Below are 15,923 nucleotides of genomic sequence, written 5' to 3'. Positions count from 1 at the left end.
CTCCCCCTTTAAAATTTTTATTTGCTGAACCTTGAGGACCATCTTAACTAGAATTTGAGAAAGACAACTGTAAATGCTGAGAATAAAGAATTGGAGAAGTAGAAAAGAGACGGCATGTCCTTTGAATCAGGGACAGCAGTGGAGGTCTGCAATTACTTGTAATTTTAAAGAATGTAAAATATAGTTAATCTGTAACATTCTTAAAAGTTAGTAGATTACATTTAGGAAATCTCCATGTAAATAATGTTTTATATGCATAAGTAACAGATTATGCATTTGTAATAGATTATGTGTAACCAAATTTAAACAATTCTTATTCTATAATTTTACAGTTGATAAAAATGGTGATGTTTTGCATTTCATTTCTTCATGAGCCTGGGGAGGATAAATATGGTTATGAGAAGCCAGAGGAACGCTGGTTACCTATCCATACTGTGGAAACCATCATGATTAGTGTCATTTCTATGCTGGCAGATCCTAATGGAGACTCACCTGCAAATGTAGATGCTGCGGTAAGGTATTTGCCTAATAACTGCTCCTTCTATCCTTTACCTTTTTTATTCTCTCTTAATAAAACTCAACATGAAACTTACTACGTATATGAATCTCTTTGTGTCCACATTTTCATAAAAATAAAAATTTATTATGTATAATGGATTATTTTGTATAATCTATGTATAATGGATTATTTTGAAATATGTAGGATAAATACGGTTATGAGAAGCCAGATATTGCACAATATCTAGATACTGTGCCATAGCAAATTTGATCTAGTTGGCATGCATTAATTCCCTCACTAATTTTTTAGTAAGAACAATTAAAATCTATTCCTTTTCATTAGTATTCAAAATAATGGATTTCATTATGATATATGTTCATAAAATTATCTTGTAGTTGTCTTGGTTTGAGGTCTTTTTTGGTTTTTTTTTTTTTTTTTTTTTTTTTTTTTTGGTTTTTGGTTTTTTCAAGACAGGGTTTCTCTGTGTAGCCCTGGCTGTCCTGGAACTCACTCTGTAGACCAGGCTGGCCTTGAACTCAGAAATCTGACTGCCTCTGCCTCCCAGAGTGTTGGGATTACAGCCATGCGCCACGACCGCCCGGCTGAGGCCTTTTTTTTACTTTGAAAAAATAAAAATTAAAAATTACTATTGTCTCTGCATTCTTTGAATGGTTGTTATAGGAAAGAGAAATAAAGGCTAAGTATTTTTGTGAGCATTTCCTGGTATCTACTTGTTTATTAAAAGTTGGTTTGTTGCCGGGCGGTGGTGGTGCACGCCTGTAATCCCAGCACTCTGGTAGACAGAGGCAGGTGGATTTCTGAGTTTGAGGCCAGCCTGGTCTACAGAGTGAGTTCCAGGACAGCTGGAGCTACACAGAGAAACCCTGTCTCGGAAAACAAACAAACAAACAAACAAACAAACAAACAAACAAAATCCAACATGCCTTCATGACCAAAATTCTATGGTCAATAGTACTAGAAAAAGCATACGTCAAACCCCCAAAAAAAAAGAAAAACAAAAGGCCAGGTGGTGGGCGCACGCCTGTAATCCCAGCACTCTGGGAGGCAGAGGCAGGCGGATTTCTGAGATTGAGGCCAGCCTGGTCTACAGAGTGAATTCCAGGACAGCCAGGGCTATACAGAGAAACCCAGTCTTGGGGATGGGGGTGGGGAACCAAAACCCCAAAACCAACCAAACAACAACAACAAAAAGCATATGTCTGTAAATTAAAAAGCAGAACCTTTTCTGCTTTGCTTTGTCTGGCCTCAAAATAGTGTTTCTCTTTGTGTAGGCCCTGCAGGCCTGGCCTGGAACTTGCTCTGTCAACTTGGCTAGCCTCAAACTCACAGTCAGAGAGTTTTTCACTTAAGCCACCAGAAAGAAGTCACAGCCACATGTTTTTCTCCTGCTTTTTGTCTATTTCTTTTAAGTGCCAGATGAACCAAACCTTTTAAAAGTTTTTTTTTAATCAAAATGCATAACAATAGCTGGGCTACAGAGCACATTCCAGGATAGCCAGGGCTAGCTACACAAAGAAACCCTGTCTCGAAAAATCCAAAAAAAAGTAAGCAAGAAGGCAAGCAAACAAACAAACAAGGAAGGAAGGAAGGAAGGAAAGAAAGAAAGAAAGAAATTAAACTGATTACAAATGTTCCTTCTCTGCATATCCAACCACTCCCAGATATTAACATTTTACAAATGTGTTCTTTTTTTTTTTTTTTTTTTTGATTTGATTTTTTCGAGGCAGGGTTTCTCTGTGTAGTCCTGGCTGTCCTGGAACTCACTCTGTAGACCAGGCTGGCCTCGAACTCAAAAATCCACCTGCCTCTGCCTACCAGAGTGCTGGGATTACAGGCGTGCACCACCACCGCCCGGCTCTACAATTGTGTTCTTGATATTGAATTAACAAAACTTCCTTTAAGAATAGAGGATTTCGCCGGGCAGTGGTGGTACATACCTGTAGTCCTAGCACTCTGAGAGGCAGAGACATGCGTATTTCTGAGTTTGAGGCCAGCCTGGTCTACAGAGTGAGTTCCAGGACAGCCAGGTCTATACAGAAAAACTCTGTCTTCGAAAATTCAAAAAAAAAGAAAAGATTAGAGGAATTTGATCTTCAGTACTAGGGAGGGTAAAAATACAGAATATGGTAGGCATTTTGCCTATGGTATCTGTTCATATGTAGTCACAGGTGATTGTGAGCCCCTATAAAGGTACTAGATACAAATCCTTTTTTTTTAAACAATCATTCAGTACTCTAAATTGTGGAGCCAGTGGGACATTTCTCTAGCCCATGAAGGGATTTTTGTGTGTGTGTGTGTTTGTGGGTGTGTTTGTGTGTATCTGTCTGTGTTGTTTTCTTTAAGTGTATAGAATGATAGTAGACTGTAGAGTTGGTTAGGTTCAACTCTTGTTTCCTTTTTTTTTTTTTTTTTTTTTTTTTTTGGTTGTTTGAGACAGGGTTTCTATGTATAGTCCTGACTGTCCTGGAACTCACTCTGTAGACCAGGCTGGCCTCAAACTCAGAAATCTACCTGCCTCTGCCTCCCAGAGTGCTGGGATTACAGGTGTGTACCACCACTGCCCTGCTCCCTGATGACTTTGAACTTAGAGATTTCCCTGTCAAAATCTTCTGGGATTCATAGCCACTGTGTCTCAAGATCTCTAAGCCAAGTTCCAGGTCAGAGTTCATTCCAGATATAGTCAAGTTGACCACCAGGGATAGCTGCTACATGGAATATAGTTGGTCTTGCCAGTTGCTTCTTGCCAGTTACTTCAGTCCACTTCACAGATAAACTAAAGTGAGGTGGGGTTTAATTTCTGGAAAACTTAATTTGTTTACTTCTAGTTTGTTCTTATTTCTGAGATACTAACCCCTTATATAGAGATCAGAATATTTGGAAGATTTGTAGACTGCAGTCCTCATTCTTTTAGTATGGTGTTTGTTAAAAACATGGCTACTTTTCAGCCACTCCTCTGGAGTTGACAGATTGGTCTCAGAGTGGAAAGAACCCTATTTGGGGAGAAGTAGCAGATCTTTGTAAATTTTGTTCTCTTCTGATACTTGACTAATTTCCATTACTTGGGAGGTGTCTTTGGTTGGGACAATTTTGTATAGAAAACAGTTTTAGTTTCTTGTGGGCTTTGCTTGGTGTTGTTTTTCCTTCAATATAGACACCAAGCTCACAGCCTCTTGAAAGACAGGCAAGTACTGCACTCCTGATCCATATCTATAGTCTAAGCATCTATCTGAGTATCAGACCTGTCTACCCTCCTTATTACACCATCAATAAGGATTTTCTCACTGGCTTTTCACAGCAGAAACCTTGGTGAGCATAGGTGCTCTTAAATGAGCAATCAAATGAATTACTATTTGTAATTTTTTATGTATGTATGTATGTATGTATGTATGTATGTATGTATGTATGTATGTATTCATTCAGAACAGATACTGTTTCTGTAGTCTAGCCTGGTCCTGAGCTCATTATGCAAATGAAGCTGTCTTTGAACTCCTGATTCTCCTCATTCTACCTCCCAGACACTGAAATTATAGGTGTAATACCTCATACCTGGCTTTAAATTTGAAGATATATTTTATTATCTGTAGAGAAATGGCATGAGGAGATTGCTCCCAGCTTGCTAGTTTCCAGGCAACCTAGGGTCTTTGTCATTCTCAGCCGACCAAGACAGAGGAGACACTTCCTCACGCAGAGAACCTGATGTTCTCCCAAGCAAGCTGCAAACCTGAGGAAGCGACCTTCCTGTTCCCCTTCCCATGAGAAAGTAACTTTGCTTATAGTTTAATAGACATCATGATGGGCAGCAATGCAGCAAGCAGCAGGCATGGCAGCTGGAGTAGAATGCAGAGAGCTCACATCTGCAGGCACAAAGTGTGAAGCAGAGAAAGCAGACTGAATATGGCAACAGTCTTTAACCTCTCAAAGCTGACCTCTGGGGACTCACTTCCTCCAGCAAGGCCGCATCTGTTAATCCCTTCCAAGGAGCACCACCAGCTAAGTGTCCAAATATCTGAATCTGTGGGGGACATTCTTATTCAGTTACATTAATGACTGTGACATACACGTTAGCAGAATTCTCAAGTCATTTGCTTTTAAAAGTAGGTGTATAGATTCAGAGTTTCTTGGAAACAGTAATTTTCTAATAGGAATTTCTCTGACTCTTAAGGGATAAAGTCTTCAGGACTGGTAAATAAGCTACTTAAGGAGAATTTGAGAGAAACACATGGCAGTTCTGGGCTTATAATGAATACACCATTGAACACCCTCACACCTGCCTGGAGGAAAATTGAAAGCAAAACTCTTCTGTTCGCAGAATTAGTAATTTATTCTCAGGGCCTTTTCCATATGCCCCTAAAACATTTAAATTTTCTTTTTTACTCCTATGACTTAGCTGACAACTTCTGTGTGTCTTTAGCCATATTTCATGTATATAATATGTCATTAATACAAATTTCAGAAAGAGAAACCAAATCAAAGGTCATTTCAAAAACTAAAGAGTCATGTGTGTGGATAAAATATGTTTTAAGTGTTAAAGATTCTTATAAATCTTACAAAAGCTAATTTGACTTTAATAGGGTATTTAATGCTTCATATAATAATCTTTGATATAAACATGCATAATTACCAAAAGCAGTGTAAATATTGTATTAATTTATGAAATGTAATGCAGTGATAGTCTAAGTTGTGGCTAGAAAAATTTGACTTTCTGCCTCTTTTGGTCTAATAATGAGCTTACTAGTTAGTCCCTAAGACTGAAGCTAGAGACGTGTCAGTGTTTGGTAATCCTGGTGTTGTATGGTACAGTTTAGTTCTGCCAGTGTTTTCTGTCCTCTGTCCCCCTCTTCCCTTATCTGCCCTCATGGCTCTGCTCTTGTCTGCCTCTACCCAGTCTGCAGGTCCTCACCCCTCTGCTATCTCCCAGTAAACCTCCTCACACCTGATCTCTTGCATGTAGTAATTTCTCAAGAGCACATCTTGGCATGGGTGTGCAGTAATACCCCCTTGCTGTATTATATTTCAGCCTCATGCATTACATATTTTATCCTGATAATCAGTCCCTTGTGCTGTGTTCTTTTAATGAACTTCTCACGGGGTGCAGTTTGTATGGCAGGTGTGTTATACTGTGTGTGTTTTCTTGATTGGCTAGTATGACCTAGTTTAAGAGCCATTTTCTGTCAGATGATGAAGGATGTTAGCATTCTGTCCAAACTCCATCCCATCGTTACCTGGCAATAGCCAGGTAGGCCTGACCCACTATAAAAGAGCCTGGTTGCCCCCTCTTTGCTCTCTTGCCCTCTTGGTCTCTTGCTCCTCCCTTGCTCTTTTCCTGCTTCCCTTTTTCTCTTCTCTCATTGCCTTCCCCCCTCTCTCTCCACGTGCCATGGTTGGCCTCTACATCTCTACTCTACTTCTCTAGTGTCTCTTTCTCTGCCTCTACCACCCTCTTAACTCTCCTCCCCATGCCCTTAATAAACTCTATTCTATACTATACCATCATGTGGCTGGTCCTCAGGGAGAAGGGATGCCTTGGCATGGGCCTGCTGAGGCACCCCATTCTCCCATACCTCACCACATCACCATAGAACATATCCCCTCCTCTCTGTATCTTTCTACAAACACTCCAAAGGGAATATTTTAGTAGATTGTTTAACTAAGTAGTGGTAACAAGTAAGTGACTGTTAATTTGATTTATTGATGTTTTATGCAAAGTGAATGTTAAGTGCTGTTATTCAGGAGGGCATGGATTCATTCTCTATAGACCTCACTCAGCCAGTTGAAAGGTTGAAATGTGTTTAAATATGAGGCTTAAACTGTAGGGAGGAAGTTCTCTGGACAGATTGTACTGATAAAGCATCCTGAAAATAATGCATTTGACAAAATTTACTTGGCATTAATCTTTTGTCTTCCGTTAATTGGACATTTGAATTTTCAAATTTCCCATTTCCCTTGATAAATATCAACGAAGAGTACATTATTATATAAAATTGACTTAATTTTTTCTACCCACCACGAGGCAGGGCTGTTGGAGGAAGCAATCTGAGAATGATGACTGGGAAAATGGGTGTGTTTAATGAATAAAGACAGTTACATGTCTAGATAATTATTTTCTTTTTAGTTTATGATATGGTTTCAGGTATGATGTGACTTTATACACCAACTCTGTGTTTTTAGTGTTCATAAACTGTAACCCTTAAAGTTCACTTTACTGTCAAGAATTTTGTCCTGAGGAAGTAGATATTTTGCATAGAACAATTTAACGTATTTTAGTTTATCTCAGCATTGCTGGTAATACTGAGAATTAGGAACATTGCACAAGTATCTAGTACATAGTGTCATCTGTTTCTCTGGGCTATGACTCTTAATGTATGTGATTATTAGCACTCTTTAGTCCTTAGCAGTCCTTAGCAGTCTTTAGTCCTTGTTATAGAGACAAAAACTAGAGCTACATTTTCATTAGTATAGTATTGTACTGTTATCTCTGTGATGACTGAAACTAACTATTAGGGACAGGTTTGTTGAGTTAAAACTAAGTACTAATCAATCAAAATATTTGCTATGCTTAATGAGGGTAGATCATATTGTTTATAATTACAAGTTTTGCTGGTAAAGTGTTACTTCAGAGTCTATCCTAGTACAGGTTTTAGAGTTAGTCTCTAGAAAATGCAAAATTTTCTTCAATGTACCTTGGCAAATTTAATTTCTAGACTTCGGTCACATATACTCTGAGAAACAAAAAATTGTTTAAAAATATCATTGCTTTTTATAATCACTAGTTAAGAAACTCCTTAATTCTCTGTAGCACCTTATTCATGTGGAAGGAAATGAATGAGAAAACAATTGCAGTAATTACTATTTATTTCTTAATATTTGGTCTTATTATTTGGTATGTTTGTTTCCCTCTGGTGTTGGATTTAGAAAATTGTGGTTCTTTTATTATTAGTTTTTTATTAGTATTTATTATTGTCCTTTTTATTAGTCTTTACTAGTATTTATTATTGGTCTTTAATTAGTAGGGAGGGGCTGACCGCACAAAGATCCTTGGCTTTTGTGTTTTTTTGCCCTCTGGATCTTTTGTCTGGCTTATAGCCTTCAGCATGTGTGTTGATATTAGGCAGCCTGCAGTGTAAGCATTTGGGAGAGCTGGTTTGTCTGTCCTGTGCCCTGTTTAGAAGTGTGGTGGGGGGATATTGGAAATTTGAAAGCTGCAGGGGAAGTTTGGCTTGCGGCTGAAATGCCTAGATCAGTCTGCTGTGTCTGTGAAGAAAGCTCTGGAAAGATAGCTGTTGTTGTTCAATTGCTGATCTTCAGCTGTGAATGTTGCTTTTCAGGCAGCATTGATTTTGGGTCCTTGAATTTTTCTCAGGCTCAGGGAACCCCAACTATGCTGTGACATTGGCGCCACCTTGTGGCCCAGCTCAGGGCTGCGTTGTTACCTCTGGTTGTTTAGGATATAGGGGGCTGGATTTTCCTCTCAATTTAGTTCAGTTCTAAGCTGGATATAAGGTGCACGAATTTGTTGCTAAAATTTCCAACCCTTATAGCCCATATAAATGACACATAATCCAAATATTTTAATTATAAGTCATATGTCTTCATTGGCAAAATACTTACTTCCCAATCACTAAGATTTGTGCTTTCTCCCATCCACGTGGTCCATAGTGGCTTCCTCCTCTCCTCTTCCTTCTCTCTTTTTCTTCCTCTACCTGATCCCCCTTTTGAACCTCCAATCCCACCTTTCCCCTCCACTACCCAATCATAGACTCTAACCTTTGATTGACCAATTAAAATAGAGAGAAGGTTCACATGGCATCACCTAAGTACATGATGGTCTGCTTGTGTGGTCTGACTCTTTAATACAAATCCAAATAGTGTTAGTTATTTAAATGTGTGTTTTACTATATTTCTTACACAGCTGTTTTCCAAATATGCCTTTGTCTAGTCTGCTGTAGCAGCATAGACATGTTTTGTTAACAGTGTATTTTCTTGCCAGGAATACATGCATATTTGTTTGTCAGATATGCTACTATTGATATCTAGAGTCATAATGGTTCAACACTAAAGCTAACTGTCAGAATTTTGTTTTGGTTTTGAGTCAGGGTTTTCTGTATAGCCCTGACTGTCCTGGAACTCACTTTGTAGACCAGGTTACCCTCGAACTCACAGAGATCTGCCTGCCCTCAGTCTCTGAGTGCTGTGGTTTAAGTCCTGCACCTGGCTTGATTTTTTTTAAATACATCATTTTGTTGACTTCTGGGTGTTTGGTGATACCTAGTAAATTTGCACTTTAAATATATTTAAGTGGATCTTCACTTCCTGCTCAATCCTTTATCTTAACAGGCAAGCTTCCTCTGATTTGGAACAAAATAAAAACAGGCTGGTCTTCCCTTGTACCTGACACAGGTAGGTACTAAAATTGTTTTCTTCAAAACAGTTCTATTTGATGCTTTCATTCTGATGTTCTTACTGGTATTCTAATGATTCCAAACTTCTTAATATAAAAATCCTCTAGGAATGTTAGGTTATATAAGTTACAGTAACTATAACTGAAAACTTTGCTACTATGTTTCCCATTAAACTTAACTGTGGCTACCTCAAAATGTCAGGTCATTTCAGTGCTGTATGCACTGGGATTCCAAGCTTTCCTTCTTCATGGGGACTTTATAAACAGCTGAATTTATGAGCTGTATAAATGTGACATTTTATATTCCGTTCCTAATCTCCTGTGAGAATGATGCTGATTGGTAAGGGTAATTGAGATTTTCTAGAAGGCTGTTTCAATAATGCACTCTTAAAAATTAAAATTGAAATAGAACTGTTGTAACTATGTGGTAAACTTAGGGAGATTGTTTTAACATCTATGTAGATTGTCTCATTTGTGTGTGTGGCTAACACTTGTCATCCCAATCCAACAGGAAGCTGTTTTGTGATAGTTGTTACTTAAACTAGATTCTAGTTCAGTTATTTTGACAAAGGTTTTGGTCTCTTTTTATTTTGTGGGCAAAAAGTAAGGTTCAAGATTATATGATAGTAATCTTTATAACTGTGGAAAGGGAGGCATAAAGAGGGAGATGCTAATGGGGTTTTAGAAAGTTGCAGGGTCTTTCTATGTGAATGTTTGTTGCTCTTATGTTATTTGTTTGTATATCTAAATAGGCTTTTAGCCAGTAGTTTGGAATATTTCATAATAATGCCATCTGTTATTTGTTTCTTGTTTTTTTTTAACCAAAGGTCACTTGATCTTGAAAGCTTTAGAATACTATTATGAGTTAGGTCAATGAATGGGAGTAAATTTTTAAATTTATATGTTGTAAGAAACCATGTGATAGGCATTTTATTTAAATCTTCTGTGCCCCTTAAATATTTAACATTTTTTAGGTTGTTTACCTTCTGTTTCATAGTACTTTGAACAGTAGAATTGTGATTGTTGTTTGCTTTACATATTCAAGGCCCTGAGTTTGATACCTTGTTCTACAAAAGAAAGATCGTGATTAGTGAAATTTACATAGAGAATGGCAAGAGTTTGATTTAGTGTAGCCTGGATCTGAGTCCTTGCTCTGCCACTTTCTGCGACAGGAACATGCATGGGTGTTTGCCTTTCTTGCCTATTTCCTCTCTGCAAGAGGAACGACAGGAATCAGTGATGCCCAGCGTACGTCTGCTTAAAAGCAGTAGGGAAAAAGGTTCAGTGCCTTGCACCTAGTGGGACTAGACAATCGCCTCACAGTTAGTACGTGAAGTGGCTCAGTTGTTCCGGAGTAAGTTTTTTATTTTGTTTTGTTTTGTTGTTTAAAGCTGATACGCAAGCATATTCTTTGAAATCAGAACTTCTTATAAGCTTAGAAAGTTCTTAGAGTTTAGATTCTTAGATTTAGGACCTGTAGTATTATATTTTGGAACACCATGAGAGGTATTTGTAATAAAATTATTATAAAGTAATATTATCCTAATAGTTGGATTATAATAATCCTTATAAACAATCTCTGGTTTTTCTAAGTCAGTAATTGGCCTTACGAGATAATATTAACTTTCAGCTCCATAAATGCAATAAACGTGCTGCAGAACTAGTAACATCTAATGGTGAAAGAAAAATTCCCTTTGTATGTAGATTTTTGGTTTTTTCTGTGGACTTTTTGAAATATGTCTAATTAGAAGAGTAGTATGATAGCCTAAAAAGTTGGAAATCAAGCAGACTGGAGTTAAATTGCAATTTGGGCATTCATCAGCTGTGGGACTTAAATTACTAGTCTATAAAAGGTGGGGGTAGTAGTAATGTTTTCCATAGTGCTGTGAGAATTAATCTATCCCCCTGTAAACCTCTTTGTTTTAATACTTATCAAGAACACTGGGAGGCAGTAGCCATTGTTATTGTTGTTTCATTAAATAAAGTTTGTAGAGTTGTGCAGAATGGAGCTTATTAAAGCTAAGTATGTGAAACTACACATACCAAAATTGTTACAAATAATCAAATTTATCTTGTAAAATTAAATTTTAAAAGAAGACAATTAGAAAATAGAATAAGAAAGAATACCATGGTGTTGTTAGAAGTGATTTAAAATTCTATCAGATAACTAGAGAAACTGAAATTCATCTATTAAGGTGGTATACAGTCCATAGTATATTCTATATTATGTTATGATACCATTCTTCTTGAATGTGATTTCTAAAATTAACTAATCTGTTTTAAATGATAAGTATTAGTTTGGGTTTGAATGTTCTTTTTTCCTTTTAGGCAAATTGAGCTGGCCCAGACAGCAGAGCTCTGTAAGGCATGTTGATATTGATTGCTTCTTTGTCTCAGGGGCTATAAGAAATATAACATATCTCAAAGGTCTGTATTCTTGTTTGTTTTAAGAAAGTTGATACATATCAATGTGTGTGTGTGTGTGTGTGTGTGTGTGTGTGTGTGTGTGTGTGTGTATGTGTGTGTGAATTGATAACAATGTATTCTTTGGAAAGTATTTTGATTTTTCTTAGTCAAATCTATTCCTTTGTTCAAATTGGCTGGAGCCTATATTCACAAGTGTAGGAAAATTAGAAAACTACTGCTTGGTGTAAGCTGAAATATACAGAGAAAAGTATCTTAAATTGAGGACTGTATTATCTCAAATAGATGAGGATATTTTCTGGATATTTTTCATATCTTTTTATTGTTTGTTAAGGGAAAATTTCTATTATCCTGTGTCTTCAGACTTTCTGTTCTTCTGTTGAAGTAACTCTCCTCTATGAATGTAGGTAAACATACTAATCTTTGGGTTTTGATAATTTTATACTCTAGAGGTGAGTCATCTGGGCAGTCTGCTTTTTTTTTAAAATGAAATTTTAGGTTTATATGTGTACTACTTACTAGTATTGAAACATTTATTTAGGATTTTTCCTTATTTCTTTCTTGACAAGAAAGCTACAATAGTGTTTTCTTTTTAAAGTCAGTTTTTCTCTTATGTGAAAATCCTAGAAAATTCTAGATTCCCAACAAGGCTTTATTTTTGTCCTAGGTAGTTGTGACTTAGCTCTGAAAAGTATTATTTTGAATTTGAAAGAATTAGTTTTAGCCTTGGGACAACTTACCTTCTAGTAAATTGTTCTTTTTTCTAGTTTATATGGAGAGGCAAGAAGACTTTCTGTGTTATGTGTTTCTTTGTTCTGAGTCTCCTGCCCTCTAAGCCTGTGGTGTTTTACTTGCACATCAGTTTTACAACATTATTGTTGTCTTGTAATTTTATACATAAAAGGAAATGATACATTAAAGTAATGTTCTTAACCAAAGCAAAATCTGGGGGTCTGAAATTCACATTTGGTTATATGTTAAACATCAGATTTTCATTGCTGTGCATGAATCTGCAGTTTGTTTCTATTGCTATAAAATTAAAAAAAAATAAAATGGGAGGATAAATGTATTTATATCCGAATTGTAAAAGTCTGTTTATAGTTTTTGTTTTGTTGTCTATTCCTACAATTTGAGCCTGGGATCTGAGTTGTCTGCTTTTCATTGTAAGAAATGAAAAGCCATGGAAAACTGACTCTGCTGATTTTAGATTGAGTCGGTTTACAGAAACATTGCTGGAGCCATGCGTGCTGCATGCTTTTAATCCTAGCAGGTGAACATCAGTGAGTTCCTGGCCAGCGTGGTCTACATAGAGAATTTCAGAAGACCCTGTCTTAAAAAACATTAGGTGATGTTATATGGTGATGCTTTTTAAGATTTAATGCATAAGTGATTAAAGAACAAATATTATATAATTAAAATTGCATGAAAAATTTCCATTAAATGACCTTAACATCCTTTGGTACGTAGAGAAACAATTCAATTTTTTTTTTCTCACAGGAAAAACAGTGGCTCTGTCAGCAACCATGGCACAGGAAGGTCACCTTTTCATCCTGGTGCTAACATCCAACTGGAGTGGCAGTATTACCAAAATAAAATCCTGAAAGGAGAAGCAGGTACACATGAGTGTTTAAAAGCCATAGTAACCTCTGGGTGGCTTCTGGATATTGCTGGTGGTGTTGGTACCTTAGAAGTACAAGTAGAATTAGAATAATTAACAATTTGAAGTTGAAGGTTTTAAGGATGCTAGTGACTGTAGAGAGAATATCTTGTGTATTTTACTAAAAGAAAACTACAGCCTATAGGAAAGTGTAGAATACAAAATGAGACATTCAGAAGGCAGAAAGAATTCTGGGATAGAGCCAGGGATGAGATATTTGCCTGGGAAAATGTGACGAGACTGACACATGGTACCTGAGCCCAGGTAAGTAGTCATGTGTCAGAAAGTAGATTTGAGTAAGTGGGTTATAATGCACTATGGCCTAGTCAGAGAAGACTAGCTATAAGGCCAAGATATTTGTAAGTATACATATTTTGAGTCTGAGTTTTATTTCTGGGAGCATGGGGCTGGGAAGAAGCCCTAGGTCCAAACTTCTACAAGTGACAACTTGAATCACAACAAAATCTAAATCTGAGCAGATGACCAGTGCATAGTTATGTTTTCTGGAATTGGATGATGGTGTTTTCCTGAAACCCAATCTACTGTGTATAAATTTAGATTGGGATTGTAAAGCATGGTGTGAATTGTTTTCATATTAACTAAATAAGTTATTAGCCATTTGGCTTATGTCACAGTGAAGACACTGAAGTTTGTGTTCTTCAGTATTTTTAAGAATTTAAAGGTAGACACGGTGGTACCTAATCCCAGCCTTTGGGAGATAGCACCAGGAGAACAGTATTTTCAAGGGAAGGCTACAGAGTAGGGAAACCCTGATTTAAGAAAGGACACAACCTCTTTTGGAACCAGAATCTAAATGCCTCATTTGAGTGAACTTGTTTTTTAGAAGAAATATTTTCATAGCTGTCTTAGAAAACTAGTCTCTTCACATTCATAAGACCTTTATGTGTTTTTATTACCTTGCATTACAATTTGAAAGAAATTGGGAATCATTTCTCATTGGTTTCCTTGTGGAATAAACTGTTAAAACCACAAATCTTTAAAAAAAAAATCATTCTTTTAGAGAAGCATTTACCAGAAGACTGATCTATAGCACAGTAGAAAGGATCTAGAGTTTGGTTTTATCCAAGTTACTTTGGTTCCCTGTTTTGTCAGATATAAAACACTGGGATTATTTTATAAAAGACCCAGATGAGGCAAAACAGAGTCTGGGCATCTGGATTTCTTTTCTGGAATTAGTCTTTCTTGATTGTAATCATCTGCTTACACAGTGTATTGGGAAGCATAATTGTAGGCACACATTTATACTTTATATATATAATGAGTTTTTCAAGTCTTCTAAGGCTTTTATTAGCTGTTATCTGTTTTCAGAATATTTTGAGATTTAGTGATTTTTGTCAGTAGATCATGGGGTAACTTTCTTAACTTGTTTAGGCCTTGCTTCATTTTTTATGGTTAGTTTCTTAAGCATACCTTTATACAAGGTGGCAATGGGGTCTCCCTTTCTGGTCTTCTCTAGCTACCAATACTGCTTCCCCTGCTCCTCCTTCAGAGGAACCATGTGGACTGTTTCCTGTGGCTGCCACTTCTGCTATCCACTGGTCTTGTACAAGCATGTTTAAGTTTAGCGGTGGTAGGGGAGTTGTAGGTGGAGCTGAGTGTCGTTTATCACTCCTATCCTACCATAGCCAAGAGCATCCTTTCAGAGGTGCAGGCAAGGGAGAAGGTGAGGGATAAAACCTATGTCTCTCTGGTCTCCAGCCCTCACACCTTGCTTGAGGTTTCTCTTTGTCCTGGAGGGATGGATAGCTAGTTCCTTCAAGCTGGGAATAACACAGTGTCTTGTGGGCAGAGGTGCTAGTCTGCTCATGGAAGGACCTGGTCCTCGTGTTTCTTGTGCCCCAACCCCAACCCATCTCTGTGTTTCATCCTGGGGCACTGGAGAATTGTGGGAACCTTAGCTTCCTAGGCTTGGTGTCCATCTAGATGGGATGTGCGGATCTCTGGCAGCAGGCACTTTCTCCACTCTCTATATTCCCTCAAAGCATGATGATAATATGGTACATGTTGGGTAGGGGAAAGGCAATGAGAGGCAATCAGTCTCCCCACCCCCACCCCTGCCTCCTTCTGTCTTGTATTTTGCTATGTTTTTTATTTATTTATTTAATTTAATTTTATTTTTTTAAAAACACTCATTTATTTATTATATGTAAGTACACTGTAGCTATCCTCCGATGCTCCAGAAGAGGGTGTCAGATCTCATTACAGATGGTTGTGAGCCATCATGTGGTTCCTGGGATTTGAACTCAGGACCTTCAGAAGAACAGTCAGTGCTCTTAACCTTTGAGACATCTCTCCAGCCCAGTATGTTACTATGTTGGCCAGATTTCTGCCCATCTGGATCATAATTTCCTCCACCCCAGGTCTACCAGATGTCAAATCTGGACTTTTTTTTTTCTTTATTTAAATGAGGTTTAAGTTGGCCATTTTCCTTAACTTTTCTTTTCCTAAGAGGATTGTCAGCTAGTTGCCTGGTTGTTGTGTATATCACTCTTGGTCTCTAGCATTAGGGCAATGGTGAAGTTGGTATTTTGTTCTCCATGTCACCTTGATTCCTAGTTGACAAGTTGTCCTTTTTATTAAAGCCAAAATTTGTTTTTAGTACAGTACTCATGATACAACAGTGAATAATAAGATGGACCATTTTTTTTTTTAGAAAAGTGGACCGATTTTTAATATTTAATGATTATTTATTAACAATTAGAAAATACAACCATTAACTTTTATTTTGTTCCTTCTTTTTTAATAATAAAAACCATAATGAGTTCAAGCAGTTTAGTGGCTGTTTTCTTGGTTTTTTTTAAATTTCTTATTAAATTATGGTAGTGTTGACCACGTATCCCTGTCTTACTCAACAGAATAAATTGTATTAATGAGTGTTAAAGTAAGATGGGCCAGCTTTAATT

The 15,923-nt window shown here is 37.1% G+C and overlaps 1 protein-coding gene across 4 annotated transcripts in view; it reads left to right on the top strand.

Annotated features, from left to right (window-relative positions):
• LOC127685016 (ubiquitin-conjugating enzyme E2 pex4-like) overlaps positions 1 to 15,923 on the top strand; it is a 144,137-nt gene that overhangs the window by 108,216 nt on the left and 19,998 nt on the right. The window contains exons 8-9 of one of the 4 annotated variants that reach the window (XM_052181749.1): positions 8,855 to 8,917; positions 11,247 to 11,283. The exons of 1 other annotated variant lie outside the window; for it this stretch is intronic. In XM_052181749.1, the coding sequence (XP_052037709.1) occupies positions 8,855 to 8,917; positions 11,247 to 11,283 (100 nt within the window). Of the gene's footprint in view, positions 1 to 332; positions 513 to 8,854; positions 8,918 to 11,246; positions 11,284 to 15,923 lie in introns of those variants that run through there. 2 more of the 4 variants (XR_007977777.1, XR_007977776.1) reach the window with 2 other exon arrangements.

This window comes from Apodemus sylvaticus, chromosome 5 (assembly GCF_947179515.1).
Source record: "Apodemus sylvaticus chromosome 5, mApoSyl1.1, whole genome shotgun sequence".
In the NCBI taxonomy this organism is placed as follows: Eukaryota; Metazoa; Chordata; class Mammalia; order Rodentia; family Muridae; genus Apodemus; species Apodemus sylvaticus.
Note: the sequence above shows the minus strand (reverse complement) of the source record. Positions and strands in the feature narration are given on the sequence as shown.